Raw genomic sequence first — 19484 nt, 5'->3', positions numbered from 1 at the left:
TAATAACTATAAGCAAAGATTAAAGAGAGAGTTGTTTTGGGTGAAAATGTAGAAGGATAAAACTTATTCGAATTTGTGGTGAAATATAAAAAGGTAGTAAGAATTTTGTTAAATAATATGCTCAACGTGATATGTTTAGTATTATTTAATATTGACAACAAAATAAAATACAAGTACTAAATTAAGGAGTTGCATTTTTATAGATATAAAATAAAAATATAAATAAAAAGAAACATGTTATCTGGAAGTTTTAAATTTTAAGGTAATTTCAATAACTCAAATTATAATTTGCTATTTGTGTCCGCGCATCGCGCGAGTTCTAATACTAGTTATATTAAAAGGAGAGTAGTGAAGCATGAGGTTAAGCCAAGTGACAAGCTAAAATGAAGCCATTTGGCAATTTTAAGACAACGTTAATAATTATGAGTTATAAATAGAAACATAATTAATGGAAGTAGTTGAATGAATCTTATACATGATCTAAATATATCTTAGACAAATCTAATCTATATGTCAATATTTATATTTATGTGTAATTTTGTATCTATATATATAATTATATCTATATATTGATCCAATCATAGATTTATATTCTATATTAATATAGAATAGTATAATTTAGTTAGCCTTTTGTGTATAATTCAATCATGGTAGATCTCTTTTTTTTTGACAAGGAATCAATTGAAATATACGTTTAGTATATTACATATTCTTTTTTATTTGCAATAATAATTATTTATTTAGTACAAGTTTTGTATCTGACCTTATTTGTGTACAATATAATTATTGTAGGTATCTTTAGTTAAACTTTTGTGTATAATTCAGTTATGATATGTCTTCTTCTTCTTTTTTTTTGACAAAGAATCAATCAAAATTTTAATTTTGTAGCTTACACATTCCTTTTGAGTTTAAATAATAATTCTTTATTTGAAAAATAAATATTGCAATAAAGAGTAGTACAAGCTTTGATATATCTAACCTGATCTGTGTACAATATAATTACTATAGGTATCTTTTTTGACAAGGAATATCAAATTAATAATTGAAAAAAATATATGTTGGGAATTTGTATAGCTATTCTTGATTTATATTACCATATTTGGAATAATATTATATGGCAAAGAGTATTTAAATTTCAAATGCACAACAATACACTTGTATAAATAATGCTACAGAAAGGAATGAAAGTCGTCTATTTTTTTTCTTCTCTTTGTTTTAATTTTCTTTGCATTGATAATTTATCTATTATATGAAATACTTTAATTTAATCATGGTGGATTTTTTATTAGACAATTAAGTTAATGTGTTTCCTCTATGCATCCATATTTGATGAGCTAAACTAAAGAGGAAGAAAGAAGCATTATGATTTTATAAAAAGAAATTTAGCTGGCCTTATAAATTTTCATTTGTGCTTCATTGTTGAATCTAGAGAGCTGGATCTCTTTTTATTAAGCAAAATTTGTAAATGTGTAAATATAGTAACTATATATTGTGTATCTATATTTGTTAGAGATGTGGTATTCTACAAGATATTATAGGAATATGATATTTTGAAAATATTCTTAGGAGAAATTTTAGGGAGTATGAGCTTAAACTCATATATATATATACTCTTCTTTCTCTAAATGAGAAAGCAAGTCAGATCCATCTAAAAATTGTGCAAACTCTTATGTATTGCCTTTCCCGTTTGTGTATTCTCTTTTTCTTTCTTATTTATGATACTTTGATTTTTTTTAACCTTTATATGTTATTATTCTAAAATTTCATTCAATTTTTTCTTTGTTGTACTTAGAACATTATTGATATTCTTTTTGTTTTCAAATATTTTGCTATTTAAATGTAGCCATATCTTTGACTAAGAAAGTTAAGGAAGAAGGTGCTAATTTCTGAGACATTTTCTCATTAGTGTATGCCTCAAAAGAACATGACTTGAAATGGTAAGCATATCTAAAATGGATGTCGAATTGAGTTGCACTTCGTCTTTACTATGGATTAATTCTCATTGCTTATCTTCAAAACTTCTTATGCACTTTGGTATATCTGGAGTATAATTGTAAGAAAAATATATATATTTATGATATATAAAATAGAGTAGTGGACAACAATATTAAGCCACATGGCACTTTTAAGACAAAATCTAATAAGATTTAGGGTAAAGTCCAATAATATTTAGAATAAAATATAATAGAATTAGCAAAAATCTCCTAAAGGATTATGATATTACTATATTGTACCATTCGGGGAAGGCAAATGTGGTGGCCGATGCTTTGAGATAATGTCAAGTGGCAAGCTAATAAAAAGCTACTTAATAATTTTGAGATAATATCTATTAGACTATGTAATAAAATTAAATTTGAATTAAAAAATAAGTATTTGAATCTATAGATGAAGATTTTGAATTGAATTGGAACCCGTTTGGATTGGCTTATTTTAAGTTCGTTTAAACCAAAATAGCTTTTAAATCATTTTGTAGCGTTTGGACAAAGTAAAAAAGTACTTTTAAGCACTTATTTTTAAGCTAAAATGATAAAAATAAGTCAAAAAGCCAAAAGCTAGAATTCCTAACTTATGACTTTTGGCTTAAAAGTCACTTAAAACAAGCACATCCAAACTGACTCTTGAAATATAAAAATAATTGTGTTGAATTAAAAGATAAACATCTTCTTAAAAAACAGTGAAAATAATGTTGAAGATATTATTTAAACAAAAGTTTTCAATTAGTAAACTTAACACTTTCAATATATAAAGTTTTCGAATTTGTACGGATAAATAAAAAAAATTATTTTAAATTGAAAGATAAACAATTTTATGAAAAGCATGAATAATAATGGTAAAGGACATTATTTTAAACAAAAATTTCAATTAATAAACATAATGGTCTTCTAAAATTATGAATACAGTATTACACTTATAAGTAAAAATGTTTAAGAATATCTTATAAAGCAATTAACTAAAATTTATTTGATTTCTCCAACAATAACGTAATATCATTTTTTGACAATTTTTTTTACAGGAGTATCATTTTCTTTGATGCCCGAATAGTGTAACTACAAGTCGTTGCGATTGATGGTAAAGTACATTATTTTAATTTGCTTGTGCTTCTCCTCAAAATCATTTTCTTTCCAAAAACTTGGCCAAACACCTTAGTTTTAGAAAATAAATATTGTTGCCTCAAAAGAAGCTTGGCTAAACACCCTAATAATGTTCGTACATCGCGCGGGTACTAATACTAGTTATTATTAATTACTATAATAGTTAATTAATCTTTCTCCAACTAATTCGGTCAAAAAATTTAGTCTGCTATTGATTTCTCGGTATACCAAAACATTGTCCAAATTTGAGAATCACTACAATGAAATATTAAAACTTGTATAATTACCCTATATCAGTGGCGGATGTACATGGATACTTATAGGTGCTCTATAGAGTGAGCACCCATAACTAAATTTTTTTTCCTCTTCTTTTGGATTTTTTATCGGCGAACACCCATCACTTTAAAATTCTGGATCCGCCACAACCCTGTATAATAAATGGTTGAAAAGGATGAAAGACAAAACTATAAAATTATCAAAGCATTTGAAAAAAGTAATAGGAAAAGAAAATAGATGTACCTGATTAAACACTTGTAGATGAGTTTGGTGTATTGGAGATACCCAAAAAAAATTTAAAGAACAATGTTTCTTATCAAAAGAGTGATTTTCACAAAAGAAATTGAGTAATTGAGTTTATCCTTCGCTCATAATAATTAAAAACTGACATACATGAATGTATAATTACTGTTGGAAGATAAAAGAAACAAATACTGAATACATATTCTAAAAGTTGTTAACAAAGTATTCATTTGCATATCAGTGGAAGATGAACCAATTTTAAAAATTAATTATGTTGCAATATACTTCCTCCGTCTCATATTATGCGCTATGATTTTTAAAAATAATTGTCTCAAATTATTTGTCTATTTAAAAGTTCAAGACTAAATTTCTTTTTCCTATTCTACCCTTTATATTAATTGTTCTCGAACACTACAATACCTTAATTATAAGTAAATATTAAATGAAGAGATTATATCTTAAGATATAAATAAGAGTAAAAAAATCAAAAATCTCTCTTATTTAATATTTTTTTAAGGGGCGTGTAAAGAAAAGATACGACAGATAATTTGAGACAGAGGAGTAATAAATAACATTAGTTTTTAGAAACATGTTCCCACCTCCACAATTCAATGTTATGATCATTGGTATCCAAACAGTCCACATAGGATTCATCTTTATTGAATGGTACTTTTACATTTTAGTACAAAAATATTTTATGAAAAGTTTTCATATAAAGTGTAAAATAATCAATATATATATATATATATATATATATATATATATATATATATATATATATATATATATATATATATATATATATATATATATATATATATATATATATATATATATATATATATATATATATATATATATATATATATATATATATATATATATATATATATATATATATATATATATATATATATATATATATATATATATATATATATATATATATATATATATATATATATATATATATATATATATATATATATATATACATTACCTCTACCCTGAGGGAGTAGAGATGTTGTTTCCGATAGACCCTCAGCTCAAGAAAACGAAAAGAGATACTATATCAGTACCAGCAACAGAAACCATAAAAATAAAACAACATTGTAAGAACCAGAAAATAGATGGAAATAGATGAAAAGCAACAATAATAATCAATAAATAAGGCCTGGAAGTATGAAAAATGGAAGAATTGTGTAAACATAATATTAACCACTAGCAATCTAAGACAAAACCCTATCAAACTAGCCTCTCATCCGGTACGACGTAGAGAAATGCTCAACTAACTCCTAACCTACAACCCTAATGCTCGATCTCCACACCTTTCTATCAAGAGTCACGTCCTCGAAAATTTGAAGTCGCGCCCTTATCTGATCACCTTTCCCCAATACTTAGGTCACCCTCTACCTCTTCTCGTACCCGTCAAAGCCAACCGCTCACACCTCTTTACGGGGGCATCTGGGCTTCTCCTTCGCACGTGTCCGAACCATCTGAGCCTCGCTTCCCGCATCTTGTCGTCCATAGGAGCCATACCTACCTTCTCCCGGATATCTTCATTTTTAATCTTTTCCATCCTAGTGTGCCCACTCATCTACCTCAACATCCTCATTTATGCTACTTTTAGTTCTTAACTGGCCAACAGTTTGCCTCATACATTATGGACGGTCTAACCACCACTCTATAAAATTTACCTTTGAGTATTAGTGGCATTCTCTTGTCACAAAGGACTCTAGATGCTAACATCTATTTCATCCATCCCCTCAATACGGTGTGTGACATCATCGTCGATATCCTCATCCCCCTGGATAACCGACCCAAGGTACCTGCAAGGCTGCAACTGCCTCTCTTGGGAATGACCTGTGATTCAAGCCTCACATCGATGCCCTCTTCCCTCGCCTCGTTGCTGAACTTGCACTCCAAGTATTGTGTCTTAGTCTTGCTCAAGTTGAAATCCTTAGACTCAAGGACATGTCTTAAAACCTCCAGCCTCTCGTGAACGCAGTCTCGTGTCTCATCATTCAGAACTATGTAATCAGCGAATACCATATCCCATGGCAATATGGTGTGTTAGTGCGTCCATCACCAAGGCGAATAAGAACGGGCTGAGCGCAGATCCTTGTTGTAACCCCATAACCACCGAAAAATACTCTGAATCGCCTTCCACTGTCCTAGCCTGAGTCTTGGCTCCATCGTACATGTTCTTAATCACCCTAATGTAATCTTCGGCATACCTTTTACCTCCAGGCATCTCCAAAGAGCTTCTCTACGAAACCTTGTCATACGCTTCTCCGGGTCAATAAACACCATATTCTGATCCTTCTTCCTATCCCTGTACCGCTCCACCAACCTCCTAATAAGGTAGATAGCTTTCGTAGTTGAATGATCCTACATGAATCTGAACTGATTGTCAGGTATAGACACCGTCCTCCTCACCTCACTTCCACCACCCTCTCCAAACTTTCATGGTATGACTTAGTAACTTGATACCCCTATAGTCATTACAACTTTGGATATCACATTTGTTCTTGTATAACAGAACCATCGTACTCCACCTCCACTTATCCGACTTCCTTTTCGTCCTAAAAATAATATTAAACATCCAAGTCAACCACTCCAAGCCTGCTCTGCCCATACACCTTCAAAATTCTACCGGAATTTCGTCTGACCCGATTGCTCTGTCCCTACTCATCTTACACGTAGCCCACAACATCCGGGCAAAAAAGAATGTGAAATATGAGAACATACATGGTTTAAAAATTAAGCAAGAATTTCTTCTCTCAAGAAAATAATTATAATTATTAGGAGTAAAAATAAAGCTATTTTCCTACAAATAATCGGTAGGTTATATTCCTTTAGCAGTCCTCTTAATTTTGGCAAACTCGTACTTAGAAAAATTTCCATCAACGAATAATAATATCTTAGAACTAGTTTATAGTGGTTTCTGAACGGTAATATGGTTGCCGTAATAGTTAAGGAACAGTCCAACTACTAAACAACTCACCTATATATATGACTTTCAGAGTCTAAATTTGGTTTTCTTTTTAGCTAAGCATGTCAGGAGATAAAGATCACGAGATTTACATTAGTAAGTAAAACTATACTAATGGAATAAAAATATTAAAATTTAAATTCTTTATAATTGCAAAAAACAAAGCAGAAACTGCAAAAAATAGAAGGCGTAGTAGCAGAATGAAGCAGAAATTTCAGTTTAGCACAAAAAAGAGAATGTTATGTGCAGACAAACGTGAGCTACACCATTGCATCACACTCATGATATGTACATGATAAAGCCTTCCTCTTTCTCTTTTTCAGAACCCCACCACCCCCCACCCCACCCCCACCTTCCTCAAGAAACACCTATGCATACGTATAACATATGTATTTGCTCTATCTTATAGTTTTACCCCTAAGAAAAATTTCCAAGAAAATTCTCAAGAAACTACACACATAATATTAGAGTGTATGTACTCTTTACCCTTTGGAAAATTTCCTAGAAAATTCTAACACAAATACTAAAACTAATAAAGAGTCCTCACCCAAAAATTTCCTTCCGTTTACTAAATTTGAACATTTGTTCTGTCCTCTCTCTCTCTCTCTCTCCTCTGACTCTTTCTCAATCTTCCTGTTTTCTTCCCTTGGGTTTTTCACAACCGACTCTTCTTCTGTGTATTGTACACTTTGTATTGTATCCATTAATATAAAGGAAAATAATTCCTTTCTTTTCCCCTTCACCTCAAGATCCATACATATACACATACATACACACATACATACATCACATCTATACATATTACATATACATAATACAATATCTTTTTTGTTGTTGGTATATATAGAAGGATAAAGATTGGATTTTGGGAAGTGGGTGTGTTGTATTTTAATGTTTTGACAATTCTTGAAAATGGATCTGAGGAGAAAAGGGTGTTTGATATTGCTTTTGGTTTTGGTTTTGGTGGTGAATATAGTAAAGGGAGATAATAATGTAGTGTTTAATGTGAAGCATAAATATGGTGGGCGTGGAGGTTCAGTCTTGAATGAACTCAAAGCACATGATAGTCGCCGCCATGGCAGAATGCTTGCCGCCGTTGACTTCCAATTGGGTGGCAATGGTCAACCCACTGATGCTGCGTTAGTTCCCTCTCTTTCTTCTTGTTTAATTCTACTTGTTTGTAATGATGTTTTTTCTTACATTACGGGAAAAAAATTGTTACCTGTGCATTGTAACTGGGATATTGTTATTTTTTGTTTCATAATTATTGCTACAAAGATTGATTAAAGTGCATGTATAAGTGAATGAAATGGGTTGATTTGTGTGTTTAGATCAAATTTATCTGCTTTATATGCTGAGTCTAAATTTTTTTTTTGAATGAGAAATAGCAGGGGTTAATTTTCCTTTTAGGAATGAGATTTTGTCTTAGTGGTCAATTTTGTGTCTGCTTATTTCCTTGAAGAGGGAAAATGAATGGAGTTGTTAGCTTTTTACTTGTTAATGTTTCTGCTCTGGGGATATACTTCGGCGAGATGGAGGAATGTTATGGTCCTATGGAGCAACATATTGGATTATTCTTTCTGATTCTAAATTGTATTTCGAGATATATGAATTAGTTCCTTTGGATATCTTCTGTTATATAGCTATTGAGATATAGCTAGTTATCGCTCAAGCATTTGTTTCCCTAAGAAGAAATATCTAATGTTTAGCTACAGGAAAGGTTTGATTCCTCCAGTTGATACTAGCATGTTTGTCGCATCTGTTATTTTTCTTTAAAGATGGGAATCAAGTGTTTGTATTTTAAGAAAGCACGAAGCTTTGTGACTTGATCTTTATTGCTGTTATGGCTTCTTTGTTTTGCTCAGCGAGTTCTATTACAACAAATTAGTTGGTCTTATTATATAAAATTGCGCCCCTCATCCAACCAATAGAAAACAAATAGTGCTGCTCATATGCAGGAAATGAGTTAAGGCAATTGTGGTGGAGGGTGGGAAGCATTGGATAATTCATGCATGTACATTCTTTCTGGTGCAATTGTGGTCATGTTTTCTTTGTAAATAAATTGTGCAGGCTCTATTACACTAAACTTACAATCGGGACTCCTCCAAAGGACTATCATGTCCAAGTAGATACTGGAAGTGATATCTTATGGGTGAATTGTGCTGGCTGTAGGAGATGTCCTTCAAAAAGCAGTCTTGGGGTATGATCATTCTTCTAATTTACATGTTCTCGTGCCTTCCCTGCTCAAAGAGAGTAGATATTCAATTTGTTAACTTTCTCTTCTTGATCCACCCAAGTAGTTTCTCATCTATGTTGTTATACCACAGATAGACTTGACGCTATATGACTTGAAAGCCTCAGCATCTGGGAAAACCGTTAGTTGCGACCAAGACTTTTGCACTGATATGTTTAATGCTCCCTACTCAGATTGCAGAGTGGGAGCACCCTGTGAATATCAGGTTACTTACGGGGACGGCAGCTCAACTTCTGGATACTTTGTAAAGGATTACATTCATTTTGATCAAGTGTCTGGAAATCTTAAAACCACATCAATGAATGGGTCAATAGCATTTGGGTAGTTTTCTCTTTATAATTTACATCTATTTATGCTAATTGTTGCCAAGTGAATTCATGATTGACCTGGATGACTACTATAGGGGAATCTGTTGTCCAATAGCTTTTCTTTGGTAGCCACTGTTTTACTTCATCGAGTTCTACTACCCTATCTCGTTTTCTTTGTTGTCCAAACAATATTCGAAATCTGCTTGTGTTTACATAGATTCTGTTGCAGTTATTTGGGAAGATAAACAAAATTTGTTTCTTACACCAGAAAAAAAGATAGATTTGTTGTAGTTGAAGCATCTGGCACCGTTGCTTCAAGTACAAATGAAACATGGGCCGTATTGCATATCTGTAATGTAGATATTTAAATTGATAGATGAATTGCAATGGTTAATTTAAAACCTTTCTCTTGAGCTGGAGAACAGGGGAAGGAGATTTTTAAAATAGGGATTATTTAGTGTCTCAGTCTCAGCTATATCATCTTAATTAAGTTCCCTGATGAGGAAACGTGTTAAAAGTAGTTACATGCGCAATTGAGTATATAAGTCATGAAATACTATATGTAGGCGCTGTTTCATGATTACTTTTATCAATGTACAGAGTAAAAAGGAAAGGTCTAGAACCAAAAAAAAAAAGGAAAACTATAACGTGTATGTATGTTGTTTCCGGATCCTATATTAGTTAAGTAAATGGACTGTTGTATGAGTTCATGGAACAATTTCAGTAGCACAGTCTCTTAGGCTATATTACCTGTTTTACACATCACTGGTAAATTCAACATATTTGAAAGTTCTGATGGCATGTAATATGTGTTTCTGCAATTCTGTATAGCGAGCATGATAAAGTTGTACTTCCAGATTAGATTGTTATACTGTTATTATTGCTTCTTTGATATCTCCTCCCTTCATTCTTTTAACGGGGAAGCAGTACTGACAGCAGAAAATGGGCTGCATTTTTCATTAATATATCCAATGAAGTAACTTCTTTCCTAGCCGATATGTTCTAATGGTTTTAATCTTTAATTCCTCCTCCTATAATTGTTAATTCTGTTTTGTCACCATAACTTGTGTGTGGTTTCTTATATGTAAATAAAGAAGCGTGTGAACATTGTATACTCCTTTCAGCAAGTAATTTATTTCTTGATGACAAGTATGTAGCTTACATGTTTTTTATCGAAGATAGGTGCTCATCTAGTCAATCAGGAGAGCTAGGTTCATCTACTCAAGCAGTTGATGGAATAATTGGTTTTGGGCAAGCAAACTCATCCCTTATTTCGCAGCTAGCTGTATCTGGAAAGGTGAAAAAAGTATTTGCACATTGCCTGGACGGCAGTAATGGTGGTGGCATATTTGCCATTGGACAAGTAGTTCAGCCGAAAGTAAAGTCAACACCACTAGTCCCAAATGAGTAAGTATATGTATTTTCTTCTCTTCTTCTTGCCTGCCCCACCCCAAATTAATACAAGAGGAAAAAGGAGAGATTGAAAAATAGACCGTTCACACAAACATCTGACGTGATCCCGAACTAAGATTTGGCATCGTCTTACTTGAAGTTGTATATAATTTTCTCCTATTTTGTTAGTCTGTAAATTTTATTCCATTCTTCCAGCTTTGCATAACATTCAATGTAAAAATAGCACGGTATAGCCAGTTTTCGGACTGGCCATTCAAAAATAGTCAGCGTTTACGAAGTCAATGAAAAATAGCCACTATTTTGCTGCAACAGAGACCGGTCCAACATAATATACTGGAGTTCGGAGTACCTGTGTATGAACTCCAGCATATTATGCTGGACCGTTATACTTTGTTGACTCCAGTATAATATACTGGAGACTGGAGCAGCGATGCTCCAAACTCCAGTATATTATACTGGACAATTATACTTGCTGGACTCCAGTATATTATGCTGGAGTTCTAGTGTACTTATGCTGGAGTTCCAGCATACTTATCCTGGAACTCCAGTATAATATACTAGCGTATTTTTCGGGTTTTGAACAGTGTTTTCGCTCAGATTTATCTTTACATGAAAAGTGGTTAAATTTCAATTACTTTTGAAACTGGGTTATTTTTGAACGACCAGTTGTAAATCTGGCTATTTTTGAATTTCTCCCATATTCAATTGATAGGCCCAATTCATTCATATCCTCTTGAGCTTAATCCATATGTATGCATGCGTGGATTGGTGATAGAAGATCCATACCGACTTTTATGAAATATCTTAGAAGTCAAATAATTTTTTTAGGAAATATGTACTATTGGGATAAGGAATTATTTATTTCGTCTTGTAAGAGGGAAGAAACAAGGAGGAAACTGATGTGGATGTTCCTCCTCAACCAGAAGTGAGCGTACCTCGGACCAAGGGGAAAGAGTAGACTCACAACCTATACCTTTCTCTTAAGAGTAGCTGCTTTGGCTTCAATTGCAAGCTAGTGAAAACGTTAAAAGCTTGCAGCTACTGCAAATAGCCAACAAGGGGTCAAGTTAGAATAGCACACGTGGTACATACAAAATGTAGTAGAAAAAAAACTAGTTTAGAGCCGTAAAGGCACTTAGTTGAGACCTAAGTTGCGCGGACTCTTCGATTTTGGTGCCGTCCCCGTCCCGATACGAGACGGGGACGGGAGCGGGATACGTCCCGGATTCGGTCAACTGACTTCGGACACTTTGTCCGGAGTCCATCGACAAATTTGGGAGAAAAATTGAGATTTTGATTTCTCAAAATCAAAAATAAAACAGATTTAGGAGAATGAAAAAATAATGTCCATCTTGGAGAATAAAAGAATGAATTCTACAATATTCATGTAAGTTTTTCATAGAATATCTCTCGAAATTTACAATATTTTTATAGCTTTATTTTTTATTAGTCGAATCCCTGCACCCGTATCCATATCCAGATCCACTCCCCCGAATCTTAAATTTAGATTTTGCCGAATCCAACACTCAGATCTGTCCCGGTATCAGATACCCGCACTCGAGTCCGAGCAACTTAGGTTGAGACAACCAAAGGAAGTGGTGATTTCCTTTGGTAAGGAAGTAGTTCTAATGGTCCATCGCTTTCCGGTGATATATTAATATTGGACTTGCAATAATTGGAAAGAGAACTTGAAGAAATTTAAAGCTATCTTATACCTCAAGTTTAGAACAGGAACATGAGTCCTTCCTCTAGTAATATTACTTTTTAATGAAGAAAGAAGAAATTTGAAGCTCTCTTGTCTACTTATAGCATATTTTTACTTCAGTACTTGCATTCATTTTTATTATCAGGATTGTTATTCGTTATTCTTGTCATTCACTTCTCTTGCTTTTTCTTTTTATTTCATTATACCATCATCTTTTTGACTTTTAAACATCCGTATCGTCTTAACATCACATTGGCTCCTTCCTCCTTTATTTCTTGACTTTTACTATATATGTTTTCCGATTCAGGCCACATTACAATGTTGTCATGAAGGGAATTGAGGTTAATGGTAAAGCTCTTGACATTCCTACGACTATCTTTGACGCGGGATCCAACAGAGGAACAATAATTGACAGCGGTACAACCTTAGCATATCTTCCTAACAAGGTCTATAATGCTCTTATGGACAAGGTAAATTTAGACATCTCAAAAGTGCATGTATGTATTAGATACATGTCCTTTCCTCCGGCCTGATTCTTCACTTTGCCTGTTACTATAGTTGATGGTTAAGCAACCAGATCTGCCAACTCATCTTGTTGAGGGGAGCTTCCACTGCTTTTACTACAGGGGAAAGTAAGGTTCTTTTTACCCTCTCGTCATGAATACCTTAATTTTTTCTGTTAAGATTTGGTTTGTGAGATCGTCTCATTCCTCTATGCGAATGTACACTATAACATAGTAGGGCAGATAAGATAGGTACTTTGGGTGTCCTCCATTCCTGCATCAGCTATGACCTTTGGAAAATCTGCATGACTGGCATGCAGTTGTGGTATGTTAATACATATTGTGTTTCATTAGATGTGAGGTAACAGTTAAGGTAGGCATTGATTGGGTGAGATGAGGCATGTTGCCATGATAAGGTCATCCAGTTGATTAGGTGCGGATAAACTGACAATGATTGCAAAGCAAGTTATTGTTTGCGATAGATTGAACTGTTCATTTGCAGTAGTCAGGAGTTTGTGATGCTTTATTATAAGGCTAACTGCAAGATGAACTCGTCAAATTTGCTGCTTGAAATTTTACATATATTTTTTTTCCTGTGTGTGTGTGTGTGTGGGGGGGGGGGGTATGTTAGCTTAGGGAAACTGAATTTTTCCTATAATCCCGAATGGAGAACACTAGTTGAGAGTGTTTGGAGGTGCTTATTACTTCTTGAAGGAACTGGTAGCTAACCGCTCTATATTGCAGATGCATATAACAGTGTGCTTTACAATTTACAGATATGATGACTATTTTACATGTCTCATTGTTCTCCAGTTTCTGTTGCTTTGAATCTTAGTGCTGCGTAAAGTGAGTAGACTGACACAAAAGTCATTCTGCAGGTTCTTAGGATAGATGCCGTGCATCTCATTTAGCCTTATTTTAAAATTTTGGTTTCTTGTGATTAGCCACTTCTCTATTAGCTTTCGTATTCCAAGCTCCATTTTTATGATGGACTTATTCGGATGAGTTGCATTTCGTTTTCCTTCTGTTAGTTTATCAGTCAGGACCAAATCCTTCTCCTAAAAATTTCTGATTTTCTTTCCTCGGCAAGTGAAGTTTCTGCCCTTGTTGAGTGAGTACGGCCCGATCGAGCTTATGTGCTTGCCAAATCTTTCACCATCTGCTTCTCCTCGAGAATGTGAGATTGCTCACAGGATGTATTAATATCTGTAATTCAGTGGTGTTTAGATCATTAACAGTAATAATGCTCCGTAACCCAGCCTTCATTTCAGAATGATGTTTATCTAGACTTCCAGATATTAATCACTGTAATTCAGATAGTTGGTGCTAATAACTTTTAATTTTCATCTCTTTTAACTTCTCTCTTCTTCTGGTGGTGCAGGGTTGATGATGGTTTCCCAGTTGTAACCTTTCAGTTTGCTAGTTCTCTGTCTTTGACAGTTTATCCGCATGATTATCTTTTCCAAGTTAATGTAAGTAATCTAACTTTGCTGAATTTCTCCAACTCTTTCCTTATTTAATCAGATTAGATTTTCCAGCTGACCCAAAAAACCTTTCTTTGTCCTATTAGTATTTGAATATAAGGATCCTTTGATCGTTATGGCTGTTACCTGAATTCTCAAGCCCAGTGTTACTAAAAGACATACTGCTTAAAACGATGATAGGAAGTGAAGCGATAGGGTTATCGCTTCATGGATGAAGTATGCCCTCCAAACAGTGACGCGCAAAGTGACTCAAAAGAGAACCGGTCGTTTCTTTTCGCTTTTAAAAACACTGCTCAAGCGATTATCTAGCTGGAATTCACTAATCAGTGAAGGCCTGACTGGACATGTATGATGGAGCTAAGTCTAGGGTTAGGACTGTGGGAGGCGACTCAGAGCATTTCCCAGTTGTTATGGGGTTACACCAAGGATCTGCACTTAGCCCGTTCTTATTTGCCTTGGTGATGGATGCACTAACACATCACATTCAGGGGGATGCGCCATGGTGTATGTTATTCGCTGATGACATAGTTCTAATTGATGAGACGCGAGACGATGTTAACGAGGGGTTGGAGGTGTGGAGACAGGCCCTCGAGTCTAACGGTTTCAAGTTGAGCAGGACTAAAACAGAGTACATGGAGTGCAAGTTCAGCGCTGAGTCGAGGGAAGTAGGCAGGGACGTGAGGCTTGGATCACAAGTTATCCCCAAGAGAGGTAGTTTTAAGTATCTTGGGTCGGTTATTCAGGGGGACGGAGAGATCGACGAGGATGTTACTCACCGTATAGGGGTGGAGTGGATGAAATGGAGGCTAGCATCTAGAGTCTTGTGTGACAAAAAAGTGCCACCGATACTCAAAGGTAAGTTTTATAGAGTTGTGGTTAGACCGATCATGTTGTATGGGCAGAGTATTGGCCGGTTAAGAACTTTCATCCAGAAGATGAAGGTAGCAGAGATGAGTATGTTGAGGTGGATGTGCGGGTAGTCTAGGATGGATAAGATTAGAAATGAAGATATTCGGGAGAAGGTGGGCGTGGCCCCTGTGGATGACAAGATGCGGGAAACGAGACTCAGATGGTTCTGGCACGTGCAGAGGAGAAGCCGTGATGCTCCGGTGAGGAGGTGTGAGCGGTTGGCTTTGGTAGGTGCGAGAAGAGGTAGAGGGCGGCCTAAGAAGTATTGGGGAGAGGTGATCAAGCAGGACATGACACGACTGCAGATTTCCGAAGATATGGCCCTTGATAGGAAGGTCTGGAGGTCGAGCATTAGGGTTGTAGGTTAGGGGGTAGTCGAGCTTTTTCTACTTCATACCAAGGGTGAGGCGGGTTTGGTAGGTTTGATTTTAGACGGCTTGTGGTTAATGTTGAGTCCACACTATCTTTTCTATTTTTTGTAACCCCGAGCCTTAATTGCTGGTTATTGTTATTGCATGTCATCTGTTTTATGGTTTTCATGATGCTATTACTATTTTTATAGTTTCTGTTGACGTACTGATGAATTGTCTCTTCTTGTTTTATTTCCGTCTTCCTGAGCCGAAGGTCTATCGGAAACAACCTCTCTGCCCCATTGGGTAGGGGTAAGGTCTGCGTACACACTACTCTCCCCAGACCCTCTTTGTGGGATTTTACTGGGTCGTCGTTGTTGTTGTAGTTGTTGAAGTCCTAGGACTATTGATTTGTCATCACAAATTTCCTGTCAGCATTGCAATAAGCGACTGGTCTTCTATGTTTTCATATGTTAGATTCAAGCCTAGGATTCGTGGGAAGTTGTTTCACTCTCTTTTCTATTTGTCTCATTTGCATAGGTGATTATTTTTACAATGTTATCAGTGTTGTAAATATCCGTATGAGTTTTTCTGACTTCCATGAAACCATTAGATTCATTCATATGTTATAAATTATGTGTAATCTAATGCAAACGATAGGGTACTAAGATGGGTCCTGGGGATACACTTGATCTTGTATACATGGTGAAGGCCTTTTATTGTAGGGTGCGTGGAAGGGAAAGCTACTAGATATACTTCCTTTGTAGTTTTGATAACATGACTTACAAACCCCTTTCGTTTTGAATATCTTCACTTGTGTTTAACTTGGCAGGACAATGAATGGTGTATCGGTTGGCAGGACAGTGGAATGCAGACAAAGGATGGAAAGGAAATAACTCTGTTAGGAGGTATCATTTAACCACTTATAGCGCATAAAAGTAAATCAGTTTGATGATGAACTACATTTTAGAAATTTAACTAATTTCACGAACCTAATCTTGCCCAACTAGAGTCAATAGTTCGTTCAATGTTATTGTTGCAAGTGTGATCATAAGACAGTTGAGCAACATGGGATAAATAAATTGTGTCCTAAACACGTTTAACTTCACGTCACAATTGATGAATACAATAGAATATTTGAAATTGTGGTCAACCTGTTATGGTAGAGTTTGAAAAGAAGTCACAGAGAAGTTGGTAGAAGAGCATGATCTGGTCCTCATGCAAGTAGTCATAGATCATACACAGCTGTCGGATAGAACGCATGTAAAGAAGCCGGCATATAAATAAAGAATATTTACTATATGTCATTAGTTGTTGATTCCAATTCTCTGTTGATGCGGTGTCCAATGTCTTCCGAGGATAGACAAGTTAGCTTCCAACTTATTTTCTGTGTTTCTGAAGGTTTTATCTAAACCTGTATTGTCCTCCACATACCCACATGAAAGGAAAAGATAAAACAAAAAACAAAGAAGTGTTTAAGATGTAAAGACTGACATAGAAGAGTTTTGCAGATTCTTTGTCAATCCGTTCTTAAGCTAGGGAGATTTATTTAATTGATGAAACTCTTTAAGGGTAATATTAGATAATCGTTGTAGACCTGGAAATTGGAATCAAATAATAAGTTGACATGCTGATGGCTCAATTAATTAATATTCTTGCCAGCAAAATTACTCCGTACGTACAGCTTTTCGAATACACTTCCCATTTTATGACATCTTAAGATATTTGTCGTAACTTTATAACAACTTCAATCAATGAATGGACTACATCTCAATACCGAACAAGTTCGGATGGTGACAGAAATTCTCTGTGCTCAACTCCTTTCGTGGAGTTTGCCAGAGGAAGATGCTCCGGTATAAAGATAAGAATTTAAGGCAAAGTTGGACCAATTTCATTAGGAGCATGACCTAACACATGCATTACTAAGAGGACTCAATTTGGCTTTTTGCCATAGCCATCAACCTATCTCAACCTATTTCATGTTTTACTAGATGTATGAAAAACTCAAATTAATCTTTACTAATCAGATTTTTCAACCATTACTTAAGTATTTGTTTCATCTTTTACCAATACTATGTACATGCCAAATTTGTATTATGAAACTCTTGTCCATTCATGCTAATTAATATCCAGGGAGTATTATTTATTCGAAATATCAATGATAAAAGTTAACCAGCATATGGGCTTTTATAATTAGGAGTATTACTGAAGGTCATATTTCTATATTAATTTCGTCTAAGCAAAGAAAATATTAGTTCAAAAGGAGGGATAGTAAGATTTTGAATAATTTAGTTGGCCACAATAAATTTCTTGGCGTTTTCGCTTAATTTCAAGTTTAATATTTGCTTTATCGGTTTAGCTGGTCGGAAGCTTACATCTTAAACTACACCTTGAGCACTTCAAAATTTGATTATGTTATAAGTAATATGCACATCACTTTAATTTCTCTATAATAATTAATACTCCAAAGTGATATTCTTCAAACCTTACTTTTTCTTAGTTATTGTAAATACTAATTTTATAGCTGAAATGGAGCTGTTTCCCTAGTATTTATTACTATGTATCAATAAAATACGAGTCACTGGAGAGTCGACTGGTCATTCTGCATCATCACTTGCATCTCATTTCCATTTCTTCAGTCTTTTCAAATACTTGATATAATAACAGCTCACAGAAAAAATTACATGATGAACGTGCACCTTCCCAGAATTGAGTTTAAGCTGATACAATCACTGATAGATTTGGAGAATCTAGTTTCTAAGACTTGTATAGAGCAAAATGGATGGAAAGCGTTCATATAATTGACTCACTAGTTCATGATTGAGATAAAGTTGATTGATTGATTTATCGATATTTTGATGCAGATCTTGTGCTATCCAACAAGCTTGTTCTGTATGATCTTGAAAATCAGAGTATTGGCTGGACTGAATATAACTGTGAGTATGGCTTTACCATTTAATTCAAGGATTTAATGCTTGATTAACTTATTTCTGCGTCATTGTGTAGAATCTATTTTCCATATTGAAATAGTACCAATTGTTTCCTTCTTCAGACTTGGATGATTCAGATTTGTTTTTCAGCACAACGTCAATAGTTTTATTTGAAGAGTTTCCTTTGAGGACTTTTTCTTAAAAGTATTTGTTGGTTTATTTCAGGCTCTTCGAGCATCAGAATCAGAGATGAAACTTCTGGAAAAGATTATACCATAGGTGCTCACAATATTTCATCAGCTTCGACTTGCAATTCAAGAATGGTTTTTGCGTTCTTCGTATTAATCATCTCCATCCTATGCAATCTTTGAGATATACCAGAAACAACTGTACAGGGAGTCATTGTTGTGCCATAACATCCGGTGATTTGATGATTCATTGGAATTACAAGTCCTCTTCTTATACCTTCAACATGATTCTTTGACATTACACAAATACGGACAACACTGGTTTGATGAAACCGACATTCTGCAGTTCCACTTCTGTTCTAACACATAGAGATCATCCTCATAGATGATGGTCTAAATAGTTTTTTTTTTCTTCTCATTCTGTTTCATTTTATTTTATTTTCACTGCCTTTTCTCTTGGGACATGTGATAGAAAATACAAACAGTGAATAGATGCAAGCAAATGCTTGGATAGGATAGTCCCTTTTTTCTTTCTTTTGAAGTTATTCATTAGTTTGTTTCAATTTAATGGTGAGGTAATTCCAGCTTTTGTGAGAATGTCATGTTGGTGTTTGCTCCTTTTTGAGTTTTTGGTGTATTTCCTAATTTATGAGTGTCAGATAAGAATTGTTGTACTTGTAGCTTTTCTGACAATGTGCATGTTAATGATATTTATATAATGATCAGTCACCACCTATTGGCAGTTACTTCTTTTGCTTTAGAGTGATTTAAACAACTTTTCATATCGTTAATGAAAAACTTTTATAGTCATACAAATTTTATGGTCATGTTCAG

At 34.4% G+C, this 19484-nt stretch overlaps 1 protein-coding gene across 1 annotated transcript; it reads left to right on the top strand.

The window, feature by feature from the left end:
- The first annotated feature begins 6863 nt into the window (after positions 1 to 6863).
- LOC107789493 (aspartic proteinase 36) lies at positions 6864 to 19379 on the top strand. Its single transcript, XM_016611316.2, has 10 exons — positions 6864 to 7745; positions 8677 to 8806; positions 8934 to 9181; positions 10351 to 10575; positions 12594 to 12756; positions 12845 to 12918; positions 14171 to 14261; positions 16365 to 16440; positions 18397 to 18468; positions 18688 to 19379. The coding sequence occupies exons 1-10, from the start codon at positions 7519 to 7521 to the stop codon at positions 18831 to 18833; spliced, it is 1452 nt and encodes a 483-aa protein (XP_016466802.1). The 5' UTR covers positions 6864 to 7518; the 3' UTR covers positions 18834 to 19379.
- Positions 19380 to 19484: the final 105 nt, after the last annotated feature.

The sequence above is a fragment of the Nicotiana tabacum genome, chromosome 11 (assembly GCF_000715075.1).
Source record: "Nicotiana tabacum cultivar K326 chromosome 11, ASM71507v2, whole genome shotgun sequence".
NCBI classification, from domain to species: Eukaryota; Viridiplantae; Streptophyta; class Magnoliopsida; order Solanales; family Solanaceae; genus Nicotiana; species Nicotiana tabacum.
Note: the sequence above shows the minus strand (reverse complement) of the source record. Positions and strands in the feature narration are given on the sequence as shown.

What these genes read in the sequence shown, in the direction of transcription:
- LOC107789493 (XM_016611316.2), top strand. Translation starts at nt 7,519, where the DNA reads ATGGATCTGAGGAGAAAAGGGTGTTTGATATTGCTTTTGGTTTTGGTT. An exon ending in CTTCAAAAAGCAGTCTTGGG is followed by an intron (nt 8,807 to 8,933) that starts GTATGATCATTC and finishes GTTATACCACAG; the next exon opens with ATAGACTTGACGCTATATGA. An exon ending in TGGCTGGACTGAATATAACT is followed by an intron (nt 18,469 to 18,687) that starts GTGAGTATGGCT and finishes GGTTTATTTCAG; the next exon opens with GCTCTTCGAGCATCAGAATC.